This window comes from Anomalospiza imberbis, chromosome 13, assembly GCF_031753505.1.
Source record: "Anomalospiza imberbis isolate Cuckoo-Finch-1a 21T00152 chromosome 13, ASM3175350v1, whole genome shotgun sequence".
Taxonomy (NCBI): Eukaryota; Metazoa; Chordata; class Aves; order Passeriformes; family Viduidae; genus Anomalospiza; species Anomalospiza imberbis.
In genome coordinates this window covers 5610636-5625463 of record NC_089693.1, presented here as the reverse complement: position 1 = coordinate 5625463, position 14828 = coordinate 5610636, and the positions used below count along the sequence as shown (strand labels likewise).

The 14828-nt window shown below is 41.4% G+C and overlaps 1 protein-coding gene across 8 annotated transcripts in view; it reads left to right on the top strand.

The window, feature by feature from the left end:
* The window catches only part of MCTP2 (multiple C2 and transmembrane domain containing 2), a 120119-nt gene that overhangs the window by 22755 nt on the left and 82536 nt on the right, over window positions 1-14828 (top strand). For 3 of the 8 annotated variants that reach the window (XM_068203657.1, XM_068203660.1, XM_068203659.1), the window contains 4 exons: window positions 1055-1117; window positions 2218-2326; window positions 12892-13034; window positions 13848-13924. In XM_068203657.1, coding sequence (XP_068059758.1) covers window positions 1055-1117; window positions 2218-2326; window positions 12892-13034; window positions 13848-13924 — 392 coding nt within the window. Of the gene's footprint in view, window positions 1-805; window positions 969-1054; window positions 1118-2217; window positions 2327-9423; window positions 9713-9836; window positions 10094-12484; window positions 12754-12891; window positions 13035-13847; window positions 13925-14828 lie in introns of those variants that run through there. The other 5 variants (XM_068203663.1, XM_068203662.1, XM_068203658.1 and 2 more) reach the window with 5 other exon arrangements.

Genomic DNA, 14828 nt, shown 5'->3' with positions numbered 1-14828 from the left:
CAGTTACTGCAGGAAGGTGGGGGAAGTACATGTTTCTTGGTTTTTTTTTTTTTTTTTTTTTCCTCTTTTGCTGTGGTTTAACCCACCAGGCAGCTAAATATGACACAGCTTCTCTCTTACTCCTTGCTCAGTGGGAACCATCATATGCAGGAGAGAACTGGGGGTAAAAGGTAAAATTTGAGGGTTGAGATAAAGACAGGAAAGGACAGAAAAGGAAGAGGTAATTATTTTGATAATATTTTATGTATTATAGTATAGAGATACTATAACACAAAAGTCTAAAAAAGTATTAATTATATTTTATCTAGTATTTAAAAAGAATTAATATTTTTATAGAAATGATACAACAGTTAAAATATTCAAAACAAGTGAGCACAGTGCAATTGTTTATCACCTGCTGACTGATATCCAGCCAGTTCCTCATCAGAGGGACAGTACTTGTCCAGCAACAACTAAAAACATCAGTGTGTTATCAGCATTCTTCTCACCCTAAATCCAAAACAGAACACTGTGCCAACTACTAGAAGGAAAATTATCCAAAGCAAGGACACCTTTCCATTTGACAATTTCATTTTAACTTTACCCCTGAACGATTTTTTTTTAAACTCAAACCAAACAAAAAAACTCTACATAAACAACAAAAAAAAAATCCCAAACACCAAACCAAGTTAAAAAACTATTTAAAAAACCTTTAAATGGAACTTGCTTTTTTGGGTGGTGAAGGAGAAGTTGTGGTCAAGTGAGGCTGCCAGACACAACAACCTTCAGACATCAGGAGAGCTTGTGATAAGAACCTTCAGCACCCAGTGCTGGGGAGGAGAAAAAGAAATTTATTCCTAGCTGGAAGCAGGCACTTATTTTTTCTGGATTAAACACATGAGACTAAGAGCAGTTACTGTAAAATAGGAAAAAGAAATACATATTTAAATTATTTATATGCGTAAGTAAGATCATTTCATTCATTACATGTATGTACGAGTAATTTCTTGACTGATGCTAGGAGCATTTTCTTTCCTGTACTGTTGTCTAATTCATTGTATCTTTTGTTTTATAGTACCCATGTGGAGAAATGGATTTTGACTCTTCCCTATCATCTCAAAACTTTGATGACCAAATGGTAAGTCCTGTCATTTTGAAGCTTGATCAGAAACACAATTTATTTTAGATTTAGGTTCTTTCCTTCTTACAAATTCAAAAACTCATCAGGTGAAGAACCCATCTAGAGATTTGCCCAATGTGTTGTTGTTTTTTTTTGTGGGGGGGTGTTTCAGTTTGTGGCGGATTTGTTTATTTAGTGGTGGGTTTGTGTTTTTGTTGTTTGGGTTTTTAGTAGTTCAAAGTGGTTGCTAATATTTTGAATAGACCCAAACACTCTGGATTTTTTGAAGTACTCTATAATATCTATATTGTACTGGTAACTTATGAGAGCAACAGCATAAATACTCAAATAAGAGTGTAGGAACAAACTGGATTAAAGTAAATACAGCAAGTAACATAGATGTAAGCTTTGACAGATAGCAAAATCAGTTTTAGGGCAGTGTGAACAGGCACTGGCAGTTCTGACATGTTTTTCTCATGTAAAGCATGTTTGCTTTGTGGATGAACTTCTCTACCTTTGCCCTCTGATAACCTCTGAAGTGCTGTCCAGAGCTGTTTTTACTGAGTGTTCCAGCTGGAGGATGATGCTGAGCTGTGGCAGCACCTCTGATGAGCAAGAATCCTCTCGAGTTTGCCTCTGCTAAAGCTCACAACCAGCACTGCCTGCCACTGGTCTTTCCTCTTTTGGAGCTGCACAAAGAAATGCTGTGCTCTCCTCTCAGCAGCTGTGTGAAATGTGTTCTTCCTCCTGAGGTTATCAGGTGGATACAAAAGACTTTCGGGGTCTCTTCCAACTTGAGAAATGCTATGAATGCACAAGAAACAGCTCAGAAAAAATGTGCTGATAGGATTTGGAAAACCTGTGCATGCATTTGTGATTGTTATATCACCATTCATTTTCAGGTGAAACCCTTGCTTTGTTGAACATACTTGATGCTGACACTTAGCTACTTGCATAGTGAAGTAAAGCCTGGAAAAAAAATTTTTTTCTTTTTCCTCTTTTTTTTTTTTTTCTCCTTTCTGTAAAAGATTGCCCTAAGAAAAGAGCAGAACTTAGTCTGCGCAGCAGCACACCTGCCTCTTCAAGAGGTGTGTGACTGATTCCTTTGTTCTCCTTAGGCTCTGGAGGAAGCCAACGACTGCCTGAGTGACCTGCCCAGCCCCTTTGCCTACCTGCTGACCATCCACCTGAAGGAGGGCCGGAACCTGGTTATCAGGGATCGCTGTGGTGAGCCCCACCTTCCCTCTGCCTTCCTGCAGAGTTCACACACTTTATCACTTTATTCACTCCTTTATCACCGATCTCAGTTTGGCAGCAAGCTGGCTGCTTATCTGCAGTGCAACAAGTCACGGGCTTGTGTCTCTCCTGCGTGTCAGAGCACTCAAAGGTTGGGTTTATCACCCTGGATACACAGGGGAGGGAGCTGCCCTTGGCACCTGTACCCATTCAGGAACTGCAAGGAATTCTATTTGAGCTTAAAAAAAACCCCAAAACAAAGAATAATTGGCGGTTTATTAAATGATGGAGCTGCTCTTAGGAGTGCTTTTGGGATTATCTGCAAATATGTTAATACAAGGGGGGAACCACATGAGCAGGGCTGTAAGCCAGCCATCCTCTCTAACCTGGGATGTGACTGAACAATGACAACATCCTAAAAACCCAAAACCCACCCCCAGATGATGTATCAAATAAATTGTAAAATATTTGGGGAATTCTGGGGGAAAAAAAAGTGTGAAAATGCCTTAACTTGGCTTTTCTTCAGGATGTTGAAAGAGGGAGGAATGCTTATAAGCATCCAGTCAGTGGCTGTGGAAGGAAGAGCTATCTATCCTGCCAGAGGCTCTGTGCAGGCTGTAGGACTCTGAGGCAGCAGCTGTGTCAGGACCTTTGATCTGAACCTGTCAAAGAGCTCTTCCATACATCCACTCTTGATTTCATATTTTTTTTCCTGCATGTGGAAACAGTTCTGGTAGTTTTGTCTTGCAAAATGTCTGAGCAGCTTCTTTTGAGGTGAAGCCATGGGGTTTGCTCATTTGGTTTTAAACAAAATAAGCTTGCACAGCCTAAAGGCCTGTGAAGGTTTGCACCTGGAGGGACCTGTCTGATTTAGGTTCTCCCATGAGGTGCTGTTGGGATTTCTGTTGTCTGGTATGTCAGTTAATTTTTTCCATGCTGGTTTTTCATGGCTTCACAAAACAGTAACTTCTGGTTGTTTTCCTTACCAGTTTTTGGAAGGAGTGAACAAGTACTTAGATTAAGATCTTTACTGGTTACAAAAAGTTTGTATTTCCTAACAGTGTAGCAGTTGATCAGATTTTACTAGCAGACTGCACAAGCCAGGACACATCCAACTGCTCCTATGAAAAAGATGCTAGAAATGAGCAATTCCAGCAAAGTAGTATTTCTAGAGAAGACAGAGCATACTTTGCTCTAGGCTGTGTTTTGTTGTGTAAGAAAGCAAATGCTTGTCTTAGTGAAGCAGGGGACAGCACAGTGAAACAACATAAGGGGGGAAAAATCCCTTTTGATGAGTCTCTGTTGCTTTGTGGCAAATGACCTCTCATTTAGTAAACTGAATATGTGAGGTGATGCTTCCTTCAGTAAAACTGCTGCTTTTTATTGCACAGGCAGCAGGAGGGGAGGGAACAGTGCCTTAATGATTATTCATCAGTCACCACATTGCTGCAGTGGTGGCTCCTTAAAAAAATGAAAAGCCCACTGTGGATGCTCATGGTTACAGGCCTCTGCTGTCACTCTGGTTATGTGACATCTTTGTGTGATGCTGGGGCTTGACCTACAGCCACTGGGCTTTTTCAACGTGCCTTTGAAAGTGGGAGGTTGTCAGCTCTGCTCATCTCTTCAGTGTGAGAAAGCCCCAGAGATAATTTGTGGGCTGGGAGTGTGAGACTTCCCTCCTCTCCCCCCGCCCTGGTGCTGGTTAGAGCTGCTGTGCTGGAGTGTATCAGTGTGCTCTGAATAATTTGAATTTAGCACAATATTCACACTGACTGAGTGGAGAGTTGATGCCTCAGCATCTTTAGCCTAAATAAGGTTTAACATAAGTCTTGCAATTTTCCTAAATTTTAATTTTCATTTATTGTGCAATCACCGATTTATCTGGATAAAAGTCTCAAAGCAGTCATCAAACCCATCAGTTTACATTTTTTGAAGGAGTTCCTTTATCTACATAAAGAAAATGGTATTTAAGTGTTGTGTCCTGCCTTCTTCTCATGTTTGCACTTCTCCCCTTAATTTTATTTTACAACAGTTTAAATGGCTCAGGCTTAGGGGCTGCAGTGTGGGTGGGTGATGCCCTCTCCTGGCAGCTGAGTAAAGTCTCTTGTGCTCATGTTCAGTCTGTTTCTGCCTCTGTTTTGTCCCAGTGTAAGAAGTATTTATCTGTGTGTACATGTAAAAATAAATCTAAGCTGTGTGACCAAGGAGAAATATTTCTGACATTGGAAACAGCTATTGCTTAAAACCATCCTGGCACTACTCATTAAATTCACAGGTTTCTCTCTGAATTTTGTCATTATATGTGTAAGTTATTAATTAGGGAGTAAGTATGCTTGGCCAAGTAAAGGTGAGCAGGAGTTCTACTTAGAACTGCAGACTTAACCTTTTTTTCCAACTTTCCCAGTATTTTTTTCTGATTCTTTGCCTCAATATGTACTGTTATTTCCAGGATATATTCCCTTTGGTGTGATATAAATTCCTCCTTCACTTTACCAGATTTTAATTACAATTTTTTTCCTCTTCATAATACTAATCCTGTTAAATCTACTCTTTCCTATTTTTTCTTCACTTTTTACTTCTTGTATTGCTTTTTATTTGTCTCTTGTGTCTCTCCAGTCCCTGACTTTCTGCAGCTCCTCTCCTTGTACTGCTGTCTTTAGAGAGGGTGCATCAGCCCAGGAGACTGGTTCAGAGATGCATGTGCTTCCTCTAAATTGCACAACAATAAAAGAAAAATAAATCAGAATTTCAGTGTTTTCTTCTCCTCTTTTATCTGTGTTTTGAAGGGTAAGTGAAAGAAAAACCCTCTCTACAGCAACACCCAACATATGTGCCCCAGCCAAGGAACCCAAGTGCTGCTAGAGCAGGATCCTAGCTCTGGTGGAAAGTAGAGAAGCTCCAAAAACTCCTTTCTTGGGTTAAAATCAGTGTCCTGTCTCGGGATGCAGGCTGAGAGAGGTGTTACCTGTTGGTCATCAGCTTGCTTGGAGTCTGATTTACTCGCTTACAGTCTCAGCCGGTCACACAGCAGAAACTGCCTAAGCAGATGGTAAATTTGGCATGTTACTGTGTGCCCCTTTGGGGCCAGTGTTAGGCAGTGCATGGGTCCTGCATTTATACTTGTAGAGGATGAGCCAAACATTGAAGGTTATGTATGTGTGTACATACACTGCACCAGAAGTTGAATTTTTTAATGTATTTTTATGTATTTTATGGTATTATTCTTACTAGATGTGTTTCACTGATGGCAAGGAGTTTTCATCTGTGTAGTTTTAATACTGCAGGTAGTAAGAAAGCAGAAATGTATTTTTTTTAACTAAAAATTTGTGGAGCACTGGAGCAGCTTGGCAGAACAGAGAGATGATTATTCTGTATCTCATTTGGTGTAAAAAAAATCACTGGTGCTCTGAGTGTTGGCATCTTGTGGCACCCTTAGTGGTTTTAGGGCCTTGTTGACCCTTGTTTTGTGAAGCCCAACTTCGTGCTTTGAGCTGGGAGAGGCTGGAGCCCATTTCCACCTGCTGGTTCGCCTTCACAGGCCAGGGTGATGCCTCGTGGTTCTTTGAGTCAACCTGAAGAAATCTCAAAGGTCCTGCTCCCCTTGGGCACTGGGATGCTCTGGCTGTGCAATCACCCTTCCAGAGCAGTGAACAAAGTGATGCCACAGTTGTGAGGAAGGGCTGCCTTCCTTCAGGTGGCAAACCCAGCTCTGCTGCTGTAAGAATAAACAGAAGCTGTATTTTGAGTGCCTGTGAGGGTGAGGAGTCCCTCCCATTTCCAAATCCCGTGCTTCTAAAGTTCATTTTTCATCTGTTAAACAGTGTAGTTACAAGAAACACAGTTCTTGGATGTGGCTGTGGTTGGTGACTTTTTTTCTTTTTCTTTCCCCTTTAACCACATGTTCCAGCCTAAACTTCGTGTGTGTCTCTTTTCTACCTGGTTTTGTGTTTTTGGACCTTTGTGCCCGTCTCTGTTTCTTCCTTTCAGGTTTCATTTGTTTCCACTTGCTGCACTTTGGTTTTCCTCTCCTTCCTTTGATGGAGGCAGTGATGGAGGCAGTGTGAAGGGTGCAAGGGGAGGTGCAGTAGTGCAGAAGATGCAACACCTCCATGGGTGCATCCTGCTTTCCTTGTCCTCAGCACATCATCCTCTGCTCTCACATCTCACAGCCCGCACTGCCTGGGGTCCTGGGGGGTCTCCCTGCGAGCTGTGCCAGAGATCAGCCTCCCAAGGACGAAACAAAAGGAAAGAAAGCTTGTAGAATAACATACACTTTTACATTCCAGCAGCAGCGAGCCTGCAGGAGCCCACCACTCATAGCTCTGGGCTATCCAGAACTTAGACCTTGGTGATCCCAGTGGGTTTTGCCAGCTCAGGGTATTTTATCACTGTGATTCCCTGCCTGGGTCCGTGCTGATACCAGAGTGCCAGAGGAAGGGATGTGTGTGTGCTCTGCTGGGTATTTGTCAGCTTAGAGCAAGTAATTGTTTGGAAAGCAAATGCTCAGAGCAATTAGGCTGAATTGCTCTCTGCAAACACGCTGATTAATTTAGACTTTCTCTGTTTTCAGGGTATCTGCAATTAGATCATTAGGCCTTCAGACTTATTAATTATTGCCATGTATTAGGCAACTTCTCACACTTCTTTTTGAAAGGCGTAATCATGGCTAATTTACAAATGCTGAGAGTTTGGATGGTGCTGAGCCCTCGTCTGGATGTTTTCTGGATGCTGTGTGGCTGTGTGAACGAGGGCTTGTGCTGAGAGAGTCTGTCTGTGCCAAGCCCAGTTTCTGGAAGTGCAGAGTGTGTGCCTGAAACTTTGTCCTTGGGCACAGTGATCCCTGTGAGCATCCTGCCCACACCGGTGTGGGAAAGGAATGCACTGAGATAGGAACCTCAGGAAAACAGGAGGAGTTCAAACAAAAGCAATCTGTGTCTGGAGGAGTTCAAACAAAAGCAGTTTCTATGTCTTCCCATCCTTGTAATGTTAGGAAATGTTGGAATGATAGCACTGGAAGAGAATTTTTGGGCCCAGAGAACACCCTGTGACTTTTCTTGTGTCAGAATTGTGGTTTAAAAACCAGGTTTCTTAAACTGTTCTAGCTCCATCAGTTGTCAGAGCTGAGTCTTGAGGGGCACCTGCCTGCATTAACAGCTCACTGCATCTTTCTGGGACCTTGTAAGAAGATTTTCTTTGGGTGAAGACTCTGAATACAAGAAACAATGCTGAGTTGGGGTTGTTTAGCATGCAGAAGAGAAAGCTCCAGGGAGATCTTGGAGCCTCGGCCAGTGCCTAAAGCAGTGTTCAGTTGAACTAATTCTTACCAAAGACAATTCTGTGCCTTATGTCACATGTCCCTGATGTATGTCACATGGCATTTTGTTAGGTTTTTCTCAGTTCCTTTGCTTTTTTTTTTTTTTTTTTTTTTTGGTGTTTTTGAAGTGTCTTGAATAGAAAGTGCCATATCTGCATCTTTCATTCTATTAAGTTCTGGCAATTTTTCCTCTCCTTCACCTTCCCTGAAACTGTTTGCACCCTTTCTTCACACTTCTCTGGTCTTTTCAGTTTATTGGTTTTTTTGTGGTGGTTTTTTTAGGTTTGTATTTTTTTCCTGGTTGGTTTTATTTTCCCTTGGAACCTATTGGGACTGCTTGTTTCCAAGCAATGTTTCATTTCCATCTGGCCACGTGAAACTAGCTGGGGACAAAACTTTCCAAAATCACCTGAATTTCCTGCCAGCAGAATACTTTTTTTTTTTCTGATTTCCCCTTTAAGCCTTGATCTCGGCTGTTTTGCTGCAAAGATGTAGTGGTTTTCCACTTAAAAAGAAAAATGTGTGTTCTGTTTTAGAATGTCTTTTACTCCTTGTCATAAATAACTCCAGTAATTCTATTTCTAGGAAGATTTTCAGATATTTATTCTTTACATGCCTATAAAATAAATCCTTAATTTCCTTCTTCAGATTAAAATTTAGTTTTTTAACCAAAACTTAAGATGGTTTATGTTATATTTCACACTGCTCTTTGATTTTTTCAAGATTTTAAGGCAATTTGGTGGTCATTATTATTTATTTATTTATGGAATGAGACTTGTTTCATATGCTACATTTCCAGTAAGTTTGCTCCCATAAAACAGTGTGTGGCTTGAAATTATATTGGGTCTTCTGGGTTTGTTGGGTTATTTTTTCCCTCGTTCGGAGGCAGTGGATGTGATCCACCTCTCGGTAGCTGCTAGAGGGCAGCAGTATCCATTTAAAAACACCTTTAACAGTTTAGTTTCTTGGGCTACTAAACCCCCTCCTGCTGCTCTGTCCCAACAACTTTTTGCTTACTGAAGCTTTCTCAGGTTTTAGGTGATGTCTGGTCTGCCTGCACTCATTGCTTTTTAGTGTTAGTGGAAGAAAATAGAAATGAAATTGGTATTATGCAAAGGAATTCCAGGGAGCATCACCATCAAGATGAATGTTCTTTCTCTCATGGGGGAAGAGGCCTAGCTGATGGAATGATTTTTTTTTCAGAGGTCATCTTTCCTTTTTACTCTTTATTTGGTTTGCTTTAGGCCGAGAAGTAGATTATGTTGGGGTTTTATATATATTTTGTCCATATATTTTAGTGTGTGGGAACCTGCTTGTTTCACTGCACAATATACAAATTAACCTCAAAGCACCTTGCTTTTCCCACCAGAGAGATATTTCCTGGGGGCAACATTCTCAACTGGCTTTAACAATAATCCATTCCCCTGCTGATACTGCTACAGATGATGTGAGTGAGACCTTACTTTCAGAAGAGCCTGCATGTACGTGCTTAAAAGTTGTTGATTCAGTTGCCTTTACTAGGAAATGAATGCTAAAAAGCTTGCTTTTTTTTTTTTTTTAAATTGGTCTGGCTTTTTCAGAAAATTATCCATTTCTGTCACAGTTAAAAGAAGATTATAAACAAAAAAAACCTTTTTTTAGACTGGTTCATCTCTAACATCACCAGGCTCTTTTCAAAAAAAGTTATGTTTTTCTGCCTAGATTGTAGATTGTCACTTATAAATAGCTTTTAATAGACCCAGACATCTTTCTGAGCTTGAATCCAGAAGGCTTCAAGCCCTGAATTCAAATGCAGTCAGTAATTTGCAGTCTGTGCTGTTCATCCCATCAGGAGAGGCTTGCCCACCTGGCTTATTTCTCATTCCCTCTCCACTATTTTGGTCACCTGGATGCAATCTGGGGTGTCTTACAGGAAACCAGAACCAGACCACAGCGAGCAGAGAGCTACGTCAGCATCTTGGGACCCACCTGGGGCAGGCCCTGGGGGCCGTGGTGCCACATCCATCCCGACATTTCTCCACCGGCCACCCAGCTTCACCCCAGGGACCACCACCAACCCCCAGGTGCCCTGTGTGCCCCCCACCCAGGTGACAATCCCGCTGCTGGGTGGCACAGAGCTGCCATCCCGCCGCTGGTGTGCCGCCCCGTCCCTCGCCCGCCTAGTTGAGATGTCACCCCCGTGACAGCCCGACAGGCGAGCGCCGCAGGACCCCCCCCCCTCACCCCCGCCCCACCACAATTATTTTCCCTCACAATTAACACCGGTGCTAACTTGACACCTTTCCCTTGTTTGGCTTTTGTAAGCCGCCGTCCCCCTCTCTCTCGCCGTTAATTCGCCGCATTAATATTTTCCGCGGCGCGGGTGCCGCCGCTCACCCGTGAAGCCGCTGGAACATTATGGAGCTGTCAAGATAGCGAGGGATTACCCAGCCTGCCTTGCTGGAGTAAGTGACACCACTGAGGCCCCGCTTTGAGATGTTTATTTTGAGAGTAAGCTGACAAGCATGAAGGCCTGATCCCACAGTGGCAATCTTATTTAATTAAAGGCCTCTTTTTATTGTAGCTTCCCCCCCTCAACTTTTTTTTCTTTAATGTACAATATATACTTTTATGTAAACAAAATATATTTTCCTATTATATATATAAATTATATATATATTCTTTTTATATATATTCTTTTTGCATCTATTCCTTTTATATACGTATGTTTCTATATATAAATATGTGTAAATAGAAAGGAAGAGTTTATTAAAAATAAATATGTAAAAATGATCGCTAAAGCCTGGCTCACATGAGCAGTGCTGGGCAGCCCTTCCCTCCCCCTTCCCTTTTATTTCTCTTTACTGTATAACAACCTGGAAAGCTTTTCAGAGCAATAATGCAATTGGGAGGCTTACTTAGCTATAGTATTCTTGCTTCCCATCCTCAGAGAAAGGGCTTGGAGTTTTCTGCTTGTTGGTATTGAACTTGCTGGCTGTTTGCTTTTATTCTGTATCTCCTATTTTTCTTTCTCTCTTTTCAGGTTTTGTCCTTTTTCATGGGTTTTCTGTGCCAAAAGCAGATGAGTTATGGCCATAAACCACCTGCCTCCATCGTCTCTTCATGCTTTCATCACTTGCTTTCCTTGTCTTGGCCAGTTGCTATTTCATGCACAGAATAGATTGTGGACTTATTATTATTCTTACTTTTAATTATGAAGCTTTGTCCAGCTCACCCAGTAAATAAAAGTTAGGGAATTTTTTTGCCTTTTTTTGGTCTTTTAAAATCTTTTTGAAGTGACATAAAAGAGTTCAGTGCTGTTATTTCTTAATTCTTCATCTTCTGAGGACTGCTGCACCCCCCCCCCCCCCCCCCCCCCCCCACTGTGGGGCTGTGATCTATCTGTGTGTTCCCACTCCTGGACATTGTGCTGGTTTTAAGCTGGATGCTTTGTATAAGAATATAGTCATAGTTCTGAGAAATTTTTAGGGAAAGGTCTAGTCCTAACCCATTGGGAACAATGAGAAACTGCCCTCTGACTTTCCTGGCTTTGGATCAGGCCCTTAGTATTAGTCTCTCTTGGAGGAGAAGAAAAAGAAAATTCTATTTAAGAAGTCTGCAGCTTTTTTTTTTTTAACAAAAAAAATGATTTTTTTTTCAACAATTATTATTCAGAAAAAGGATCAGCTGCAGACAGTATTTGAAACCCAATTGATATTTTCCTTCTGTGAATGAAACACACTTTATGTGCAGAATGGACCAGGTTCTACAACTCTTCCCTTTTGAAATTAAAGCAGAATAAAAACTTCCTATAATTCTTAGAAATATGTCTGTCTCCCCGGAGCACAGTTCTTTACAGTGCTTATACAAATAGGTGCTTACACATAATTGTTTTTTCTTGAGTTTGTCTGTCTTCACATTACACTGCTGAGAGCTTTGGATGTTTAAATATGGATTTTTCACATCCTTGCAGGTGCACAAATCATTGGCAAGACTGAGTAATGCTGCTAGGCTGGGTTATCCTGGACTGCCATGTGTTTGTCAGGCCAGTGGGAACCAGGGAGGACAGGTTCAGATTATTTCTGACTCTGAAGTCTGCTGTAGAAATCAGTCCTTTCCTTTCCCCTTGCTGCAGGCTGGGGGGCAGCCAGGACCATCACCTTAGCTGTTACCCTTCTAATGAAATTCAACTGTTAGGAGGGAAGTATAATTCCAACTATCACCTACAATAGAGAAAATACTGGATATGACAGGTGAATGGCACCTAGGCTCAGTTAATTGTAGATCCTGCTACATCTCAGTTTGATTTTTCCCCTTTATTTTCAGCCTGTGAAGATTTTTTTTTGTTTTTGCAAAGTCTGTATGAATAACTAAATCAACCATCATCTAGTTAAATCCTCCCTGTGCCTTGTTCCCCCTCTTACCCAGTCTCCTGCATGGTGGCTGGTGCTAGTGCAGATGCCATCAGTTTAATAACAATAATAAAAAGTTGATTCCCTCTTCTGTTTTCCTTTGACAGATGCAAGTCTTTCTATTGCTGCCGAGTGGCACGAGCCTCACGTTCTGTCCATGGACATCTGCTCCATAAAAACAGGGGACATTATTGCCATGGCAAATTGTGCCACTTGGATTAAAAAACTTGTTACCTGGACAGTGCTTGTTTTTACAGAGTCTGTTCTCTGTGTGGCTTTTATCCTGAGCTGATGAATAACGTTGCTCTTTTTTCACTGAAACCTCAAATTGGGTTTTAAGTAAATTGGCAAAGTGACACCAGTGATGAAATCCTGATGGGTATTTTAGCTATTGTTACTGGTTTCCTTGGAGCTCCTATCCCAGTTACGATGCTTTGGAGTTTGGGTCCTTTGAATGCATTCCTAGTCACAGGATCACATTTTCTCTCTTCCACTGTGTCATTACTTGGCCTGTAAATAGTGCTTCAGTGCTGCTTCTGTTTGCTCTTTTACCAAATTAAAATTTTAACAGAGTTGTTAAACAGCAATTAGTGTTCTTAAGAATAATGCAACAGAGATCAAGCAAACAGTGAAGATATTTTTGTTGCCTGCTTTCAGGCAACTTTCTGGTTCTGTCTGTAGATTTCCTGTATGAATGAGCAGTTTTTATATAGGTAATTAAGTATATACATGTATCTGTAAAATAGGTAATTACGATGAATTGTTTTTAATTATTTTATTAAAATATAATTTAAGGTTCTGGAGTTGCATACGGTGCTGATGCTAATCTATTTTTTGATTAATTATCACAGGTACAAGTGACCCGTATGTGAAGTTTAAACTGAATGGCAAAACCCTTTACAAAAGTAAGGTGGTCTACAAGAACCTCAACCCAGTTTGGGATGAAACTGTTGTGCTGCCCATACAGACCCTCGATCAAAACCTCTGGATCAAGGTAAGTTTTGGTCTCAGTTTTTTGAAAGACTGGCCAATATTTTTTTAAGCAATTATTTTCAACTTTAGAAACATCCTGATTTTTATTCGCTGTAGCAGCACAGCATAAAACACAATCCGGTTTAAGAGCTTCAGCAATTTCAAATTAAAATGCACATATGTCTTTCCCAGATTTTACTTGCATGTTTTGCTTTCTGTCTGCAAAAACCCAAGTTTGAAATAAAACTCCTTGACTGGATCTGTTTAAAGCCGTGGAGCTGAATTCTACTCTCTCTCTCCCCCTCTCTCTCTCCCTCCGTGCTTGTGCAAACTCGGGGAAACCAAAGGCAGTTTCAGAAGCACGTTTTAGGAGTGTAATTTGGCTGGGCTGCACAGAATTATTACCTGGGATGTAGCCGTGACAAGAGGCAAAGCCTTTTCTGGTTATAAGTAATGTTACAGTTACCAGAACCACAAGCTACCAGTTGTGAGCACTAATTGCTAAAACATCTGTAAGCACAAGTACCTGATTTTTGTGCAGCGTTTCATTATGCTGTCGTGTGGAGTATAAAGAAGCAGGCACAATCCATAGCAGCACACATGTCTCTGTTTACATAATATTAAGAAGATACTTTCAAAATGCTGGTTAAATATTTAGCTAAAAATACAAATTAAAGCGGGGAGATGGAAAGTGATCCCTGAATTATATCTAAGCTTTGATCTTTCAAATACAAAATTGAGCTGAAAGGGCTTAAAATATCTCTTCTTTCATCGCCTGGGATAAAACTGGCTTATGATGTGAAAATTGGAAATATTTGTCTTATTTTGCCACCAGGTGTACGATCGTGATTTAACCTCTTCAGACTTCATGGGTTCGGCATCTGTGGCGCTCACTGAACTTGAACTCAATAGGTAACAGTTCATTTAAATAAAGGTTATTAATGCAGCTTAATTGAGAAACAGAGGGAAGTGGTGAAATGCTTTTTTTCTGGCTTGGAGTTTTTCTATTTGTGAAAAGTTATTTTTGATAGAAGAGCGGGGATTTCACGAGAAATCATTTGAGATAAATCTTCTGCACACGTTTTTATCCGGAATTATGCACCAGATTCAAATCCAGCCTGGACAGAGCCCAGTGCTGGGACTAAGAATTTCTGTGTGCAGCGTTGTTTAGGGAGAGCTACACCAGGACAATTTATGGAAGTGGAAGAAGGAAGAGGGGGAGAAGGTTTGGGACCTGTCCTCAGCCCCACGGGGTGCCTTCCTCTAGGGCTGAGGAGCGTTTTGCCCGGCTGCTGCCAGCGCCCCTTTTCCAGCCTCCCCCTCATCCATCCCTGCCTGCAGCAGCTGCATCTGGCCCTGATTTAGTGCCGAGGCAAGCCCTGTGCCTTTTGTCTGCTGCTGCTGCCTGGGCTCAGTGTGGAGCTGGAAGCCAGGAATTCAAGTTTTAGTTGTTTCTTTTATACTCCCTTGCTGTGCGATGACTTTTTTGGGGGGGGAAATGAGTTCTCCCAGTGCAGGGGGTGTTTTATCTCCCATGGCTGTTGTATTTGAATTTCTAGAAATGTTAATTTGTCCATGAGATAGTGCCACCAGGTAAATACCAGCATTCCTGTTTTCAGCAAGGGAACAGAGTCATGGAGGGGGATTAAAAGCAGGCAGAATAAATATCTCTGGAGTCAAATACAAACCATTAATATTAGAAGATTCACTTGGATGAGTTTCCCTGTCACTCTTCTTTTCTGTGTAGTGGAGGTAGTAGTAACTCAATTCAGTGTGTACCTGCACATGGAGTTATGAGTACTGAGCAGTGCTGTAG